The sequence below is a fragment of the Apteryx rowi genome, unplaced genomic scaffold (genome assembly GCF_003343035.1).
Source record: "Apteryx rowi isolate R43461 unplaced genomic scaffold, aptRow1 scaffold_515, whole genome shotgun sequence".
Taxonomy (NCBI): domain Eukaryota; kingdom Metazoa; phylum Chordata; class Aves; order Apterygiformes; family Apterygidae; genus Apteryx; species Apteryx rowi.
The window spans coordinates 620,876-636,661 of NW_020450778.1; the positions used below are offsets into that span (position 1 = coordinate 620,876).

The window sequence follows — 15,786 nt, forward strand, 5'->3', positions numbered from 1 at the left end:
CCTCAGCCAATAGCGTCGCAGAGAGGGTCGGGGGCGGGGAGTCCCTTGAAGATTGACATCCGGCAGATGAATTTTGACCGTCGTTCCCACAGAGCTGGCCAATGGAGGCACGGGGGGAGCCAACCTCCCTCGGCCAACTTCAGGCCTCAGGAGCCTTCCAGAGCCGCCCAATCAGCTTGGAGGACGCTTAATTCTCTAGCGAATGGCGAGCGGCGCGCGAGCCGGGGTGATGTGCCAGAGTGGTCGCTGTAGAAACGCCCCAGGGGCCTCGCTGCGGGGCGGCACCCTCGGGAGACTGGCGTCGGAGCTGGCCAACAGGCGGGCGTGGGGGGCGGGCCGAGGCGGCCCTCCTCCAGGGCGGGGGCCAATGGGGCGGCGGCCGGCCGCAGCGCGGGAGGTTTGAATCGCGGCTGCGGCACTCTGTGGCTACTGTCCCCTGCTTGGACGGGAGTGCGGGCCCGGCCGAGGCGGCGGGGTCGTGGCGCGCCGCCTGAGGCCATGGGGGCCTCCGAAAGCTGCCCCGTCACTCCCGTCTCCGACCCCCTCCTCAACAAGCACCTGGCGCACGTCAGCGATCCCCGCTCCCCCAGCGTCGGCATCCTGCGGACCCCCATTGAGGTACAGACGCTCCCCTGCCCCCGGGCCGCGCGTGGCCCCCCTCGGCGGGCCGGCCCCGTCCTGCCGGCGGGGACTGGGGCTGCCTCCGTCCACTCCTCGTCCAGCGCCTGCCGTCTCCGCAGGTGGTGAGCTCCCCTGGGGGCAGCCCCATGCCCGGCCCCACGGAGCCGGCAGCGGGGACCAGCCGGGACCGGGCCCCTCGCTTGCCGACGCCGGGCATTTCCCACACGCCTATGAAGGCCGTGCTGAACGGTGAGTCGGGCCCTCTCGCCGGGCCACAGTCCGCCGCCGACCCGGGGGGCGCCCCCATCCCCTTCCTTCGCCGACGCGGGGGACCCCGGCCGCGGCCGGTGAGGGTGGGCTGTCCACCCAGAGCGGTGGCTCACCTTGCCCGCCCTCTTCTCACCTGCCCAGACAGCGTGGACTGCCTGGTGAAGCAGCTCAGCGAGGCCTTCGGGGCCGAGGCTGCGCCTCCCGAGCCGATGTTGTCGGGAGTGGCCTGCCACCCCGAGGAGGCGGCTGCAGAGGAGCCTGCCCCGCAGAGCCCCGCGGTCGAGGCTGACCGGGAGGCGACCGCTGCGGCAGGGGAAGAGAGAGAGCAACCACCCTCTCTCAGCGCTGGCGGTGAGGCTTCTGTGAGGCCGGCTCGCCTTGCTGGGCCCCCTTTCTCTGCAGGTAAGTGCAATGCCCTCGAGGTCCACTGCAGGGGTGGCTGGAGGCAGAGACCCCCAGTGAAATACTGGGGTCACCTGTGCATGGCAGGGTTGAAGGAGAAATTGCAGAGGAGCCTTTCTCAAAAGCTGCAGGGAGGGAACTGGTCTCATCTTAGAGAAACATGTTCCTGCTCCTTACAGAGAGCCCTTATTGCATAAGGGCAAGTTAGCCCTGCAGCTTTCAGCGCCCTTTAAGTTAATAAGCAGGCTTTAAATATTGGGGAACATACTTGCCATAAATTGGAGGACTGGCCTCTACAGTGCTTGATGTGGGACATGAGACACCTAAGACTTTGTCCTGGAGAACTGCTGTGTCCTAGTTGAAGCATTCAGAGTCCTGACCTGTCTCCTATCTCCTGTATATACCTTCTCCAGACCCACCAGGTTTACTTCCTTGCAGAAAACTTATCCACTCCTCCCAGTTCAGCAGTTTCTCATGGCCTCAGATAGCCTTTACTTGAGAGGCTGTAACTGGTGGACTGGAGGTCCCTTTGGGGTCTCTTATCTAACTGGTTTCTGTCAGGAATTGAAAAACTCCTCAATGCATAGACAAAATAAGAGGTAAACATACAGAGGAGCTTATATGTTTATACATCAAAAAATCTGAGGCAGGCTTTTCATTGTGGAGACCTATTCAAAGGGATCCTGCAGTTCCTCTATGAGGAACAGCTGAGGAGGGAGAATGGTAAGTACATGTAAGTGTTATGAGTGATGATGAATCTTTAATATAGATCATGCTGCAGAAAACTTTGTCCTGATCGTTTACCTGGGAGTCCTTGGGTAACATTCTCTTCTGTGCACGCAAGTAGACTAGATCATGAAGCCAGGAAGAACTTAAAATCCAGCATTCTCTGGACTTGCAATGACTTACTGATTTGTTCTTTGTTCTCTAAGGGAGCAAGCCCATAAGATGCAAGACCAGCAACAAAATCAGGGCAACATCTGGTGGAACTGGACGCTCTCCCCTCAGCATCTTACAGGATGATAATTCCCCCAGTGCTTTTGCGCCTTGCCAGGTAAAACTTAATGAGAGACACTGTGGGAGAGGAATGAGTGGAAATAAAGAATCCTCCAATTCTGAACTGGAGCCCTACAAACTATGGAAGCTGGGGTCTCCCAGGCCTGTAGAACCTGGTAACTTCGTAAGTACTTTTCTGTGAGTCAGTCTTTTATTTGTCCCCAGATCCCTCAATCTGGTTCAATGCTTGTATTTTCTACCTTATATTGTTCATTTCAGTGTATCCTCTCTTCTTAGGCTCTGGGAAGAAATCCATCACTCTGTTAGATATTGTCAGAGGAGAGCAAATCTGAATGGCCTGAAAAATGGGCTACATCTTCCACTGAAAATTAATTAACAAACTCTCAGTTAACTTGGGTTTTAAACTTGGTTGCTTTTCTGCTCTAGGGTAAGAAGCATGCACTGCGGGAGAACCTTGGGGAGAGGAAGGAAGTGACAGTGGATCTGAGCAGGAGCCTTAAATCTGGGAGCTGTACCTGGAGTGACTCGAACAAAGAGAACCATCAGTGTCCTTTTGTGGAGAATTAAATCTCCTTTCCCTGGAGCTTGCTACAATTTTCTTCTATATCTTGAGTCTTCTAGGTGTGAGAAATCCTGCAATAGACTGAAACTCCAGACTTGTGGTTACTTTTCTCATCTCTCCCTGTTGGGGAGGAGGTACATTGTCTCTCCTAGCATTGCATGTCTTGTGTACAGTGCTGGCTTTGTCTCTTCTGATTAAGTCAGCTGTATTGACTCACTATATGGTTCTTATCTGCTTAAGAGAAAAAAAAGCACCCTTTGTCCTGATAGGACAGTAGGAGTACCCTCCTTCCCCTGTGCACTGTTTTCTTTGGGGACAAAACTTGGGAACAAATAACTTAGTCTTCCATTAGCCCTAACACTCAGCCCTGTCCCCAACCTGTAACTCTGCACAGTAGAGCTGTGCTGAGAAGAAGCGTCTGACCTTGAATCTAGGGGTCTAGGACTCCAACTCATGTACTGTAGAATGGTCTGGGGAGTTACTCTGAAAGACTGAACTATCTAGGATCACTTCCTAAGTTCTGTTGCACCTACTGTGACTCTGGGCCTAATGTACACAGGAAACTGTAGCTCACTGCAAATATCTGGCCTGAGGGCAAAATCCAAAATAGGGGGAGGCAATATTGTGTGTTGGTAGTAATATCTTCACCTTCTGTTAAAGGTCAACAAAATATAGTGGTTTATCAATGGTCAGTAGTAAAGCCTTGAGATCCCAGGATATGGCTATAAGCCAACTGTTGGAATAATGCCTGCATAATGGCTGTAGCCTGAAGTTGAGCTCAGATCTCAAAGGATATAAATTTGGCCCAAAGATATAAACTTGGCTCCCTGCCCAAACTCTCAGGCAGCAAATCTTGGTGTCCTGTTGGAACAAGAGGCAGTGGGACATTTTCAGCCAAAACATAGGTGAGGGAGACCCTTCCCTGTGGACTTAGAAGTAGAGCAAGGCTTGTGGTTTCCCTTCTTAGGATAGATGCCCTGAGCAATGGGTAAGTGTGCAGCCCTCACAGGAGGAGAGTTATGTCTGCAGTACTTTTGCAATGCAGGAAGGAACACAGCCTGTGGTACTTATGTGAGGTTTCTTTATTTTGCTTGGACTATGAAGTGCTATAGCAGAGTGGAAAGCAGTGGCTGAGGACTACTGGTTAGGTGGGATCACCATACAACGCAGGGGTGAGGCAAAAAGAGAAGGAACAGCATGAAGCAAACAAGAAATAAGAATAAACATAATATTCCCTGGTTTTCTGGGGGGCCTGGAGGCTTCCCCCATCTATGCATAGACAAAACTTGAGCTAAGTCTTCCCCTATGGAAAATGAGCCCAAATTACCCTACCTTTTTGGTAGAGGTTGCATGATAAAAATATCAAACCCAGTGCCTCTCTGGGAATGTCTGCAGGTACATAGAGCCATGTGGAGGAGCTGTACCTAGCTAAATCATGGGTAGAGCTTAGTCTGGGACAGAGGGGTTGATAAGGAGTCCTCAGAGGGATGGGTGTCAAATGTGTAGAGGTGTTTGAAGGAAGATGCAGGGTATCTGAACTGTACTGTAAAGGCCTGAGACATGATGAACAGTTGTGTTTGGCTGGGGTCCTGAAGCCTGCAAGAGGCTAGAAACTGCTGGGCCTGTTTAAGGGTGGAGAGAACTGCTACTGTGTGTGCTCCTACTCCTCAGCCCTACCTCCAACCCCCAGACTTCTCATCTTCCTTTCACTCTAGGAGACCCCTACAAGTGACCTGTGTATGGAGACAAGTGGGAGTGATAAGCAGAAGTTTCTGTTGTGTTCAGTTGATGATGCTGTTTGCAGGGGCTCAGGCCTTGGGCCATGCTTCTGCTGCTTTTTCCCTCTCTGCTGTCATCCTCAGTTCCAAATCTTGAGGAAGCTGTCCCAGGAGCCTGTGGCAACAGCCATGCCATCTGCTGTCACCCCCAGACAGCTCACTCTGTTGTCATGGCCAGAGAGGATTCCTGATGGGAGGGGAAGAAGAGAGTTCAGTAAAAGAGAGAGGGCCTGGGAGAGGCAAAGGGGTTGGCCAAATAGAGCACATTCATCATAGACTTGTGGCCTGTGTACGTATGCCCCTGTGTTAGGATCAGTATGTTGTTAATAAGAACAAACATGCAGAAGAACATTTGTGCATGCCATACAGCTGTCTATGGGATGTGACCAAAGAACAATGGTCTTGGGGATTCAACTGGCTGAACCTTCCTAATACAGGAGAAATTGCTGCAATATACAACTGATTTTGTCCTGGAGCAATGACTAGGAAAGGGGAGCATCCTTGATAAGACTGAGAAATAGCAATGCTATTGGAGGTCAAAAGGCAGGCAGTGTTAGAAACTTTCAGAGACTAGGTGCTGTATCTGATTCAAAAGAACAGTACTTGTGTGTATTCCTTGTATGAGCATCACTGAGCATCCAAAAATGTTGAATGGAGCCCAGCTTCATGCTCAGCTCTGTGCCTGGCCACCAAGTGGCACTGTGAGCAACTGAAACTGATAAACTGCAGAGACTAAGAGACAATGTGAGACTATCTATGCTTGTGAGCAGTTTTAGCTAATAGGAACATTGATCTCTTTTTTTCCCCCCCCTTGAAACAGTCTGGCTTAAAGGCCTGCCCTCCTTGAGATTAATGACTGAAGCCGATAGTTCTTCTATTCAAAAGGTGGTTGTACAACTTGTGGTGTGCTCCTTAAGTGTGGAGGCATTGTTGAGCTTCAGTCAGTATAACGTGTCCATTTGAGAAAAATAAGAGCCTTTCTATTGCCTTGGTAGAGATAGAAGGTCCTGGAGGGAATAAGAGAGGGAGCTCCAGGAGCCACTCACCCACACGCTCTGCTTTCAGGGAGTCCCAGATGTTACAGTTGAAGTCATCATATCCGGCGAGCATGAGGCGCCCACTGCGGGAGAAGGCGACTGACGTGATTCCGCAGATGATGCTCTCATGAGAGTATACTATGAGCTCCTGGTCTGCCCGGAGGTCAAAGAGACGGCAGGTGGCATCATCTGAGCCGGTGCAGATGGCTTCACCATTAGGGAAGAACTGAGGAGGACACACACCAGATCTTAATCAGACTGTGCCTCACACGTTTCCTTAACATCTTCCCCTTCCTGCTAACCACCAGAAAGCCATGGGGCTAGGAAAACCCAGTGGTACAAGACACTGGATCTTAAAAGTTGAATCTGCTGGAGAGGGAGACTCATGCTTCTCCTAAGACCAGGTTGACTCTTTCCACCTCCAGAAAGCCATTGACCTAGGCTAGAGCTTTTGCAAGATGTCCTAGTGTTTGGGGAAGGATTGTAGTGTATTCTACCCCAACTGTTGTTTTGAGGCTTGATGTCCACCAGTTACCCCCAGGTGGTGTCTAGCAAGGCTCAGAGCTATGAAAGCTGTCTTCTCACTGGGCTGTCTGAACTTCATGTTCAAAGCTTCTCATAAGCTGGCTCTTCTGTGTGTCCTTCTCCTCCTCCCCTCCCTACTCCCTGAGGGAGAAAGACCTGTTCAGGACCAGGTGTAGCAGAAAACCACATGGCTGGCAGGATAGCCATGGTGAGAAGTCAGTGAAGGCTGGTGCAAGCAACAGACATTGCAGGAAGCTGGCACTCATTTAGTTAGCAGAAAGGTATTAAACTGACACTTTTATTGTCCTGTCCCCTCTGGGGCTCTGGTTTGAATCTTTGCTTCTGAGAGGGACACTAGTCCCCAAATTTCTGTGCTACCTCATGTGAAGATTTCAGATCATCTCCCTGTGTTCCTAACTTACCACTTCTATAATCTGAAGCTGGCTGAGACCCTCACCTAAGTTAGGTATTCCTGCTGCCTTGCTTGTGTCTTGCTTCAGGGTTCCTACAGCGTGCCTGAACTGTGGTTCCCAACAACTGCTATGAGCAAAGCTGCATCAGAACTTATATTAGCATGTTGAACTCCAGGCCCCTATGTGCTGGCTGAGTTCAAGTGGTGTTTTGAGAATGGCAGTCAGACCCAGACACTTTGGTGCCCCAGTGCCTTGGAAGAACCAGCCTCAACTTCAGTGACTGGCTCAGACTCTCAGATACTTGAGAACTGAACTCAGATCTTCCCTACTTCAGATTGGACCATGGAGCCAGGGTCTCCTGAGACCTTGGTTCCCCACATGTAACAGTGACAGCATCTTTCAACCTGTGTCCTAAGGCTTTCTCCCTATTTCAGTGCTGAACCCACCTCCATTTCCTTTGTCATCACAACCATGCAGACAGCATACGTACGCAGATGGCGTTGATATCGGACTCATGCCCTGAGAAGGTCTGACAGCAGGTGCCCTCCCGTACATCCCACAGTTTGGCAGTAGCATCGCAGGCCCCAGAGGTGAACAATTTAAAGTCTGGGGAGACAGCCAAACTCATACAGTCTCCGGTGTGACCCAGGAACACCGTCTTCTGCTGCCCTGTCTCAATATCCCAGAGTGCACTGTGGGAGGGGAAAGAAGTTTTCAGAGCCAGCCAAGGCAGATCAGCTCTATGGCTGGGTTTAAGAGCTGCCCCACTTAGAAACAAAAGGAGAGGAAGCCACAGGTATAGCTATAGAATGGGAAAACAGGTGAGAATATCACTGGAATTAGCTATATACAACAGGCAACATCTTCACTGCTGTTGCTCTTCCTAACTTAACCAAAACAGAGTTAGACTATGGTTGGGGTGGGGCAGTTGTGATTTGACAGTGTTCATGGTGACAGTCAAAGGGAATAGTGAGAGGATGTAAGAGGGACCTACAGGTGAGTAGCCAGAAAAGGACTGCTATACCCACACTGTTGGATGCATGGGCTGTTTTCCCTGGGATCCCATACTATCTGCAGGCAAATAAGCCCCATGTAGCCTTGATCTCTGATGGAAATGCCACATCCTGGCTTGTCCTGATTAAGAGTTTCTGCCAAGGTAGGTGTAGGGGGAGAGGGGCAGATAAACACTCAGACTTGCTCAGAGTCACAGCACAGGGTTATTGGAGAGCCAGGAACCAAGGATTCGTGTGCAGGCTTTATAGATGACCTTTGCATAGTGTGTAAGATTTGAGAAATGAAGCTTGTATGTAGGCTCTACATAACTTTATGATGTTTTCTGTGCCAGAATAAATAATACTGTGCTTTATGAGAGCTGGGTAGATTGTTCATGTTGCTTCACCAGTAGACCTGCATCTTGACTTGGCCTCAGCTGGGAAAAGAAGCATCTGTTCTACCGAGGGAGGAATTAAGAATTTGGCTTCCTAAGGTACTTAAGTACCTTAAGTACTCTGTATAGCCTCCCTGCATATAAGCAATTTATCCTTTGATAGTGGAAAGGTGGGTAACTGCAAAGTAAAAGAACTCCACTTGCTGGTGTGAGCTGTGCCTCTAAGAGCCAGAGGGGTTGCACAGTGTCTGTTCCTGTGATCACATAACTCCTAGAGATGGGGTTTTCCAGAAGTGCTGAAAGCTGGAGACCTATGTGAGTTTTCAGTGCCTGTGACTGCTTGTATTGTGAAGATAGAGAAGATATCACTCACCATGTGGTGTCTCCAGAGCTAGTCACAATATTGTTATCATCCAGAAATCGGCAGCAGGAGAGATAACCTGGGAAGTGGGAACAAGCCAGTATAAGAAACAGGGCAGGGCTAGAAGAGGGAAGCTTGGAAGCAGAGGGCACCTAGGTTGTAGGTAGGCAGCACACACACCTGTATGGGCTGAGAGCTCCCTGCTCACTTTCACGTTGCCTTCACGAGTCTTGAGGTTGTAGATGGAGCACATGTTGTCAAGGCCCCCACAGGCCACAAAATTGCCTGAGGGGGCATAGGCACAGGTCATGACCCAGGAAGAACGCAAAGGTATGGCATGAACCTGGGAGGACAAGAAACCGGGTCTGCACTTTGGGAGCAGAGGAGATGGGAGAGAACAAGGGCATTAGCTCTGAGGGCCTTCACTCCAGCATCCACATCTGCTGCATCCATCTGACTTTTACCTTGTTGGTAGTGTATGTGTCCCATACAATCAGTTTCCCATCTTGTGAGGCACTGACCAGGAGTCTATGAGAGAGGCACAAGACTGTGTTAGTAGCTCTCTTCCCATCAGAGCCCTCTTGCCCTCCATGACTGTGTGCTGCCTTGCACCCCCCTCAGCACCCAGCAGATCAGCAGCAACTCTCTCACTTGGAGTCTGTGGACCAGTGCATGGCGTAGATCTTGGCCAGGTGCCCACGCAGAGTCCTTCGGGTCCTCATCTGAATATGGCCAACCACTTCCACTCCAGACACAATCTGGGGAGAGAGTGGGAAGAGAGAAAGAATTAAGCCTGGACTGATAGGAGCTTTTCTGCTCCCCACAACTCTGCTCCCTAACTCCTTCCCTGGGACTGGTGGAGAGTCCACCTTGCAGTAGTGCTAGCTGACCCTAAAATACTCACCTGGCCAGCCAGTTCTGCCCCTTACCTGAGCAAGTGTTGTGTCTGCACAGGCTTTCCGGGCATCCTGGAAAAGAGAGAAGAGAGGTTGAGTCAGAAAAGCACCGTGTGATGAGGGCAATGAAATTCAGGGGCATACTTGAGAGCCTCATTTAAAGCGGGAGCTGTCAGAGGTAGGGACTGTGGCTTTGCTGTGTTTAGTTTTGCCCAGCCCAGTGCGATCCTGGTCTGTGACCAAGGCTCCTCAACACCTGTTAGACAAATAACAGGAGGGTGAGCCAAAAGGTGATCTGCATCCAGTTCCCCATGCTACACCCTTTCCATGGATCCTCTGGCCTAGCAAAACACCAACTATCTCCCAGACAGAGGATAGCTCAGGGATATACTGTGTTCTGTGGTCCCCTGCAGACATGATGCCTGTGTCCACTTGCTTCTCACCCATTTAGAGTCTCCCCTTTTCTTCCTTCCTCTCCCCCTCTTTTTGCCCCCTACCCATGCTGAGAGGATCCCCATTAGCACTTAAAGAGCTGTGCAGAACTGCAGAGGGCTCCAAGGATGTATTTGGAGAATACTCAGCTCCAAGTTGAGGCCAAGTAGGGGATGGGGACTTGGCCACAGGGGACAGGTGCTATCTCAGCAGTTTCATGACTTCACAGCATTACCGCAATCTGCTTCTTCAGCTGCTCAGCCTCCTGTTTCATCTGTTCCATTTCCCCCATCTTTCTGATCTAGAGATGGCTCCTCCACGTGCAGAGCCTTGATTCTGGAAAGACAAATCAAAGGAGAGAGGTGTGAGGTAGAAAGAGTACTAATATGACTTTGCTCAGTTACGAAAACGTAGGTGTCTCTGATAAGGGCTTGGTGGCCATTTATTAGCAGCATGATTGAAAATGTCATACTGTATCTGGTCAAAGCCTTTAGCATTTGGGAAGGTCATACTGGATCTGATCACAGGTCCATTTGGTTCTCTATCCCACTTACATGTTCACTGGGAGCTGAAGACCTCCAGAACCTCTTACGGAGGCTCTGTACTTCTCCCCTCACCTCTTTATCTGTACCCTGTCTATTCCAGACCCTACAAAGTCCTGGGTTCTCCATGGTCAAGCTGTTTACCTGCAGCTCCAGGAGGACAAAACTTGATGTGGGGAGCCCAGTGGCTGTGGGGCCTATTTCCTATCTTTTTTCCTAGGCAAAACATCACTGGACAGTGTCCACCAGCTTTTTGGCCATCAAGGCAATGTGAGGGCTGCTGAGCTGCTCTTTCAGGGTTCTCTTCTGATTTCCCATCCTAAAAAAAATAAGTGGATGCCTAGGGAAGGATCTAAGAATAAAATAAGCACGTAATGGTATTTCTCCTACTTTGCTAGCCCAGCTTTTCATTGACTTCCCAAGCTTGAGGCAGTAGCACTGTATGCTATAGTCCATTGTCCAGTCACTTTTTGAGCCTGTGTCAAATTTTAGCATCCTCAGTGCCCTATGGTGAGAAGTGCCACAACTTAATGGCATGCTCTGTGGAGAAGCACCTGCTTCTATTACTTCTGAACTTGCCTGGCACTAGCTTCACTTGATGGCCCCTAGTTCTTGAATTGGAAGAATCAGCAAGTAATTGGTCTCTATTCAGCTCAGTGTCACTCAGGATTTTATAGGTCTTTGTCATATCCTTCTTCATCCACCTCTTTTCCAGACTGCAGAGACAGCTTAGTCATTCCTCACATGGAAGCTGTTACATCTGATCACCTCTGTTGTTCTCTGAGCCTTCTTCAGTTGTTGTTATATTGTTTTGCAGAGAAGGCAATGAAGCAGAACTGCAAGGTTCAGGTGAACCATATGATTATACAGCGTCTCTGTTTTGTTCTCTCTTTCTTTGCTATTAAGTGTACTTAAAACTTCACCAGTGATTCTATCATGTCCCACTCACAAAGAGAAATCTGGTCTTTGTTGCTTCAGTCCTTCTCTCAGGTAAGTATGAGTGTCTGGGGTGCTCCAGGTGTTTCCATTAGCCCAGTGGCACCACCATCAAAAGCAGCACTTTGTAACAAGTTCAAGAAATGCTCCATCAGTAGCTGTAGAATTTCTCCTTCTGGTTCCTGTGGGTCACATAACCTCTATCCTTCTTTGCCATGTTGTCTGAAGGCATCATTTCTTCCAGCTAAGAGGGCTTTGGGTGCTTCTGTGCCAGGCTGCTCTTTCCCTGTGGGGCAATCCCTAAGCACATGCAGATGGTTCCCTGTGTCCCACCTTTGCCTGCTGCTTTGCCCCAGATAAAGGCCCCAGTTGTGCTCTCTGAGTTTCTCTCCAGAATCCTTTCCCCCGAATGTCTCTGTGGCTCTCCTTTGATCCTCGAGGCAGGATTAATTTCTGCTTGATCAATGACTCCTGAGGCACAGCTTGAGTGTAGGAAAGCCAGGGAGATACAGCTCCTAGGAGGACCTGTGCTTATGCCTGAGAGAGGCTATGTCAGACTATGCCCCACAGAGAAAGGCTAGTGCAATTGTTTCTGCTGACTGCAAGGCTGCATGCTGCCTCTCCTCTGCTCCCTTTCCAGGCACTAGATGTGGCCATTTGGCCTGATCTGCTTGCTCCAGCTTATGGGTGAGAGAGCAGGAGGGGGCCCAGGGCTACACTGCCAGAGCTTGGAGGCATGGGCCACAGCAGTGATCTAGGACTACCAACCTCCACTGCACTGAAGGATGGGAAGAGATCAGCACCTGAGCTGGCCCCCTTCCACTATTTTTCTTCCTCTCCTTGTGACAGAACAATGATGAGTGGTGTTTCTCCCGGCAAGGATACATAGTTGGACCTGGCTGAGTGAAGCTGGGCAGGAAAATCCACCTGAATGCACTTATCCTTTGAGAAGGGGTTGGGCATCCCAGTCGCAGCTAACTGACTGGGGCGGGGGGCAGGGCCTTGCAGCTTTCAGTGGGAGGTTGCACATTCATCTTATCTTTGCAGAGTTTGCCCCTCAACTTTGGTGTACAGTCAAGAGTTGGAGACTGCGTCCAGCTCTGATCACTGCCTCCCAGCACACCAAGTGGCAAACATTTGCTTTCAGTCACCCTGTGGAGAGCCAGCTTTACCATTCTGGTCAAAGTCTTCCCCTTTTTCAGTTTTCCCCATGGCTGGCCCTGCTTCCCCACCATCACATCTACACAACCCTCAACATTGATGTGTTTTCTTCCTGGGCCATGTCTTCTGGTTTACACTCTCCTTCCAGCCTCTTCTGCTTGATTTCCAAGCCCTGAAAGCCTGGCCTTCCCATGGCAATCCTTTTCTAAAGCTTCTTCCAGCTGGAAGCACGCTGGCTCTTGGCTTTCCAGGCTGTCACTCTCCAGATCTTTGGCCATCTGAGATCATCATCTACCCACCTGCCCTAAATTGACTTCATAGACTTCTGTTTCTGTCCACCTAGCCCTGCATAGGGATGGGAGCCTTATTCTTCCTTCTTTCTATTCTGCAATTTCTGCCCCATTTGAAGCAGGCTGTGTGAGTGTCCCTCATTTTCTGTCAGATCCCCAGTCTCCCCTGCATCTCTCCTGTTTTTTCACCACTCTCTCTCTTTCCCTGGCCATTTCTTTTTCAAGTCTGGCATTATCATGGAAGACCCAGTTCACTGGCACCTGTTCTGTGAAGTTGCACAACCAGATGAGGGGCTTTGAGAGCCAGTAGGAAGATCAAAGGGCAGGGGCACAATGTTGAGGACAGATAAAAAGAACTAAATATAGCAAAGGTACAGCTTAGGTTCAGGACTCTGTCCAGACCTTTAAATCCCTTTGAGGGAACAAGCTAAATGAAGTTGTGAATTGTTCTCAGTCTCAGAAGAACAAGAAGCCACAGATGAATGATAATAATAGCTCTGGCTTCACCTATCACCTCCACTCATCACATCCCAATGCAATTTTTTGAGCATGAGTCACCTAGTTCCCACTGGAATGCAGTTGCTTTCTAGGAGGACCATGATAGGTGTGCAAAAGGGCATCTCACCATGTAAATTTAGGGCAGGAAATGGGGGAACTGAATCTGCGAAGAACAGGAGAAAGGGAGTGGAGCTTGGAGTCTGGCCAAGGCAGGTTCCTGCCCAGGCAGCGAATGACCAGAGACCAGAGAACATTTCTTGTGGATCTACAGATCAGTTTAGGGGTGCTCATGATAGCTGCCCAGCCCCGTTTTAAGAGGAAGGGTTTCTAAACTGTGCATGCCCAGTGCTTTCAGGAAATAAGGGCTTGTTCAGGTAGAGGCTTAGCAGTAGAGGAAACCAAGCTGTTAGGCACCTTTGAAGAAAGAAAAACCCACCACCATCCTGGCATTGCAAAGAGCTAACGGCAAGTTGACCTTGGCACCAGTACTTGTGTGCAGACCTGTGCTTCCTACAGAGCCACACACATCACTTGGGAGCCTGGCACACTCAAACAAAGTCTTGACTTAGTTGATTCACACCAGCCTGTCTTATGAGCTCTGCCTTGACTGTACACATGCAGTTCTCAGTTCTTGGCTTTTGAGGCCTGGTTTCATCTTTTTCTGCTCTCCAACCTGACAGCTCCACTGAGCCTTTTTCCCTCCTGCCTTTCACCCATGACAAACTTGCTGGTGGCTCCTGCTGTAGCTTTCCTGCCTATGGGCAACCAGATGCATCCTGAGCCCTTGGGTGTCTTCTTATTGCAGACCAAGTGCCTCTATCTTGGTGCGAAGCTGAGGGGTCTGGCATCTTTCTACTTCTGCCTTTTACTGTCACTGTGTGACTTTTCAGGGTAGTGTCTATGTCCCTTGCACCACATCAGGGCAGAGACCCCTCCAGCATCCCAGGTGACTGTCTTCTCTGCCAAGTCACCTGAGTCACTTCCCTGTGGGAATGAGGTGGGAGTGATGGGTGGGAAGAAAGGGGAGTCAGACCCCCTCATTTTCTAGCCTCTGGGTAGCTTCCCCCAGGCTGGGGAGGGAGCTGCCTCTCTTTGAGTTGCATAGCTAGGAGAGTGCTGTAAATAGAAAAGGTAAAGGTGCAGGAGGGAGGGCAGGGTATTAACAGGCAGCATCCCTTGGTCCCTGTGTAATCTCCTTGGCTGGCCTTGCATGCTCGCCCTGGTGACCCTGAGCTCCTTGCAGAGCCAGATACAGAGATGATCCCCCTCTCCTGCAACAGAGATCAAAGGCCATGGTAAAATTACCCTGCTTTATTCCTTGCTTTCTGTGGACTCCTTCCTCCAGAGAGGCAGCCAGCTACAAAGAGGTGTGCAGGAGTGCATCAAGAATGCAGGGCTGTCTATTGAGTGTGAGTCCCAGGTCCTTCAGGGGAGGTGTTGCCCTCCTGTTCCAGGCTGGAAACTGGTGCAATTTACCTACCAAGGGGAGAACAAGCATCCCCATCCCAATGCCAAGTCCTTCATCATCATAAAGACATCTTAATGCTAATGCCAACATCTTCCCCATTATGATCCTCCCCACCACATCCTCAAATGCCTGCATATGGGGTCAGCCCTTGTACAGAGACCCTCACACCCCCACAAGGTCACACCACAAAACCAAGGGCCCCAAGCACCAGGCACAGTAAGATGAGCTGAGGGATAACATCAAGGCAGCATCCTTACCGGGATTTGGAGAGTGAGGTGGGTTGCAGTCCCCTCCCAGATGGGTCCCTCGCAGTCGGCGTCCCCTGTGGAGAATGGCTTCCCTGCTGGCCAGGGGAGCAGGTCGTCCCTTTGCAGTGTCCAGCCAGTCCTGCCTGTCCACTCTGGGAGTCCCTTGCTCCCTCTCCACTCCTCAGCCTCTCCCAGGACTGATCTCCCCATGGGGACCTGGACAGCTATGGATGGGAGGGGTTGGGGGGAGGGCTGATTCCAGGAGCAGCATCAGGCAAATTAAATCAGACACCAGAGACTTGGGGAAATCGGATTGGGACGTAATGCAAAGCAGGTGGATGGGGAGGGGTGAAAAGAGAGAGTAACATGCTGCTCCTGAAGGGAAAGAAACCATCACAGACAGATTTGACTCCCTCTGTCTATATTAGCAACAAACTAATAAAGTGAAGATTAGCCAGAACAGGCGAGGATTATAAACCTCCGGGGCAGAGCTTGCTGCACCTCACAATCCACAGGAATGCCCTTTCTCCCACAGACAGTGTTCTACGTACACCCCAGATAGATAGCATGGAAAGAAGGGACGGTGTCACCTACTGCGGCCCTGCCAAGGGAAAACCCATGGCAGGGCAGGGCCAGGGTCATGTTGTCTCTGGGTGGCAAAGAGAGCATTGCTTGGGGAAAACACAACTGGGCAAAGGGGCTGGGGTGGCAAAAGCTTTAAGCAGCAGGCCTTTTGGCAGCCACTTTAGTGGGATGCTGCGATGGGATTATCTTGGCCTCAATCTCTGTTAATCTCTCCTGCAGCTTTGGCCCAAGCCTGAGATAAATACCTTTTAACAGATCTCATCTGACGTCAGGAGGCCATCAATCTAATCTCCCAGGCCACCTTTAGACAGAGCAAGCCAGAGCTGCAGACACCAGCCCCTCACCCCCACCCAACAT

General features: G+C 50.6%; 2 protein-coding genes across 3 annotated transcripts; one reads left to right on the forward strand and one right to left on the reverse strand.

Moving 5' to 3' along the window:
• Positions 1-413: 413 nt before the first annotated feature.
• Positions 414-2,893, forward strand: CDCA3 (cell division cycle associated 3). 2 transcript variants are annotated; one of them, XM_026080359.1, is made up of 5 exons: positions 414-618; positions 741-870; positions 1,033-1,293; positions 2,226-2,473; positions 2,737-2,893. In XM_026080359.1, the coding sequence occupies exons 1-5, from the start codon at positions 499-501 to the stop codon at positions 2,875-2,877; spliced, it is 900 nt and encodes a 299-aa protein (XP_025936144.1). In that variant the 5' UTR covers positions 414-498; the 3' UTR covers positions 2,878-2,893. The 2 variants fall into 2 exon arrangements, with proteins under 2 accessions (XP_025936144.1, XP_025936145.1); XM_026080360.1 differs by having other exon boundaries at positions 2,226-2,347.
• Positions 2,894-3,953: 1,060 nt separating this feature from the next.
• GNB3 (G protein subunit beta 3) lies at positions 3,954-15,757 on the reverse strand. Its single transcript, XM_026080358.1, has 11 exons — positions 14,854-15,757; positions 14,434-14,604; positions 9,937-10,037; positions 9,303-9,341; positions 9,025-9,131; positions 8,838-8,901; positions 8,554-8,716; positions 8,386-8,452; positions 7,116-7,317; positions 5,697-5,913; positions 3,954-4,837 (listed from the first exon to the last, which is right to left on the reverse strand). Exons 3-11 carry the CDS (start codon positions 9,991-9,993, stop codon positions 4,731-4,733), a joined length of 1,023 nt encoding a protein of 340 aa, XP_025936143.1. The 5' UTR covers positions 9,994-10,037; positions 14,434-14,604; positions 14,854-15,757; the 3' UTR covers positions 3,954-4,730.
• Between the last annotated feature and the right edge of the window lie 29 nt (positions 15,758-15,786).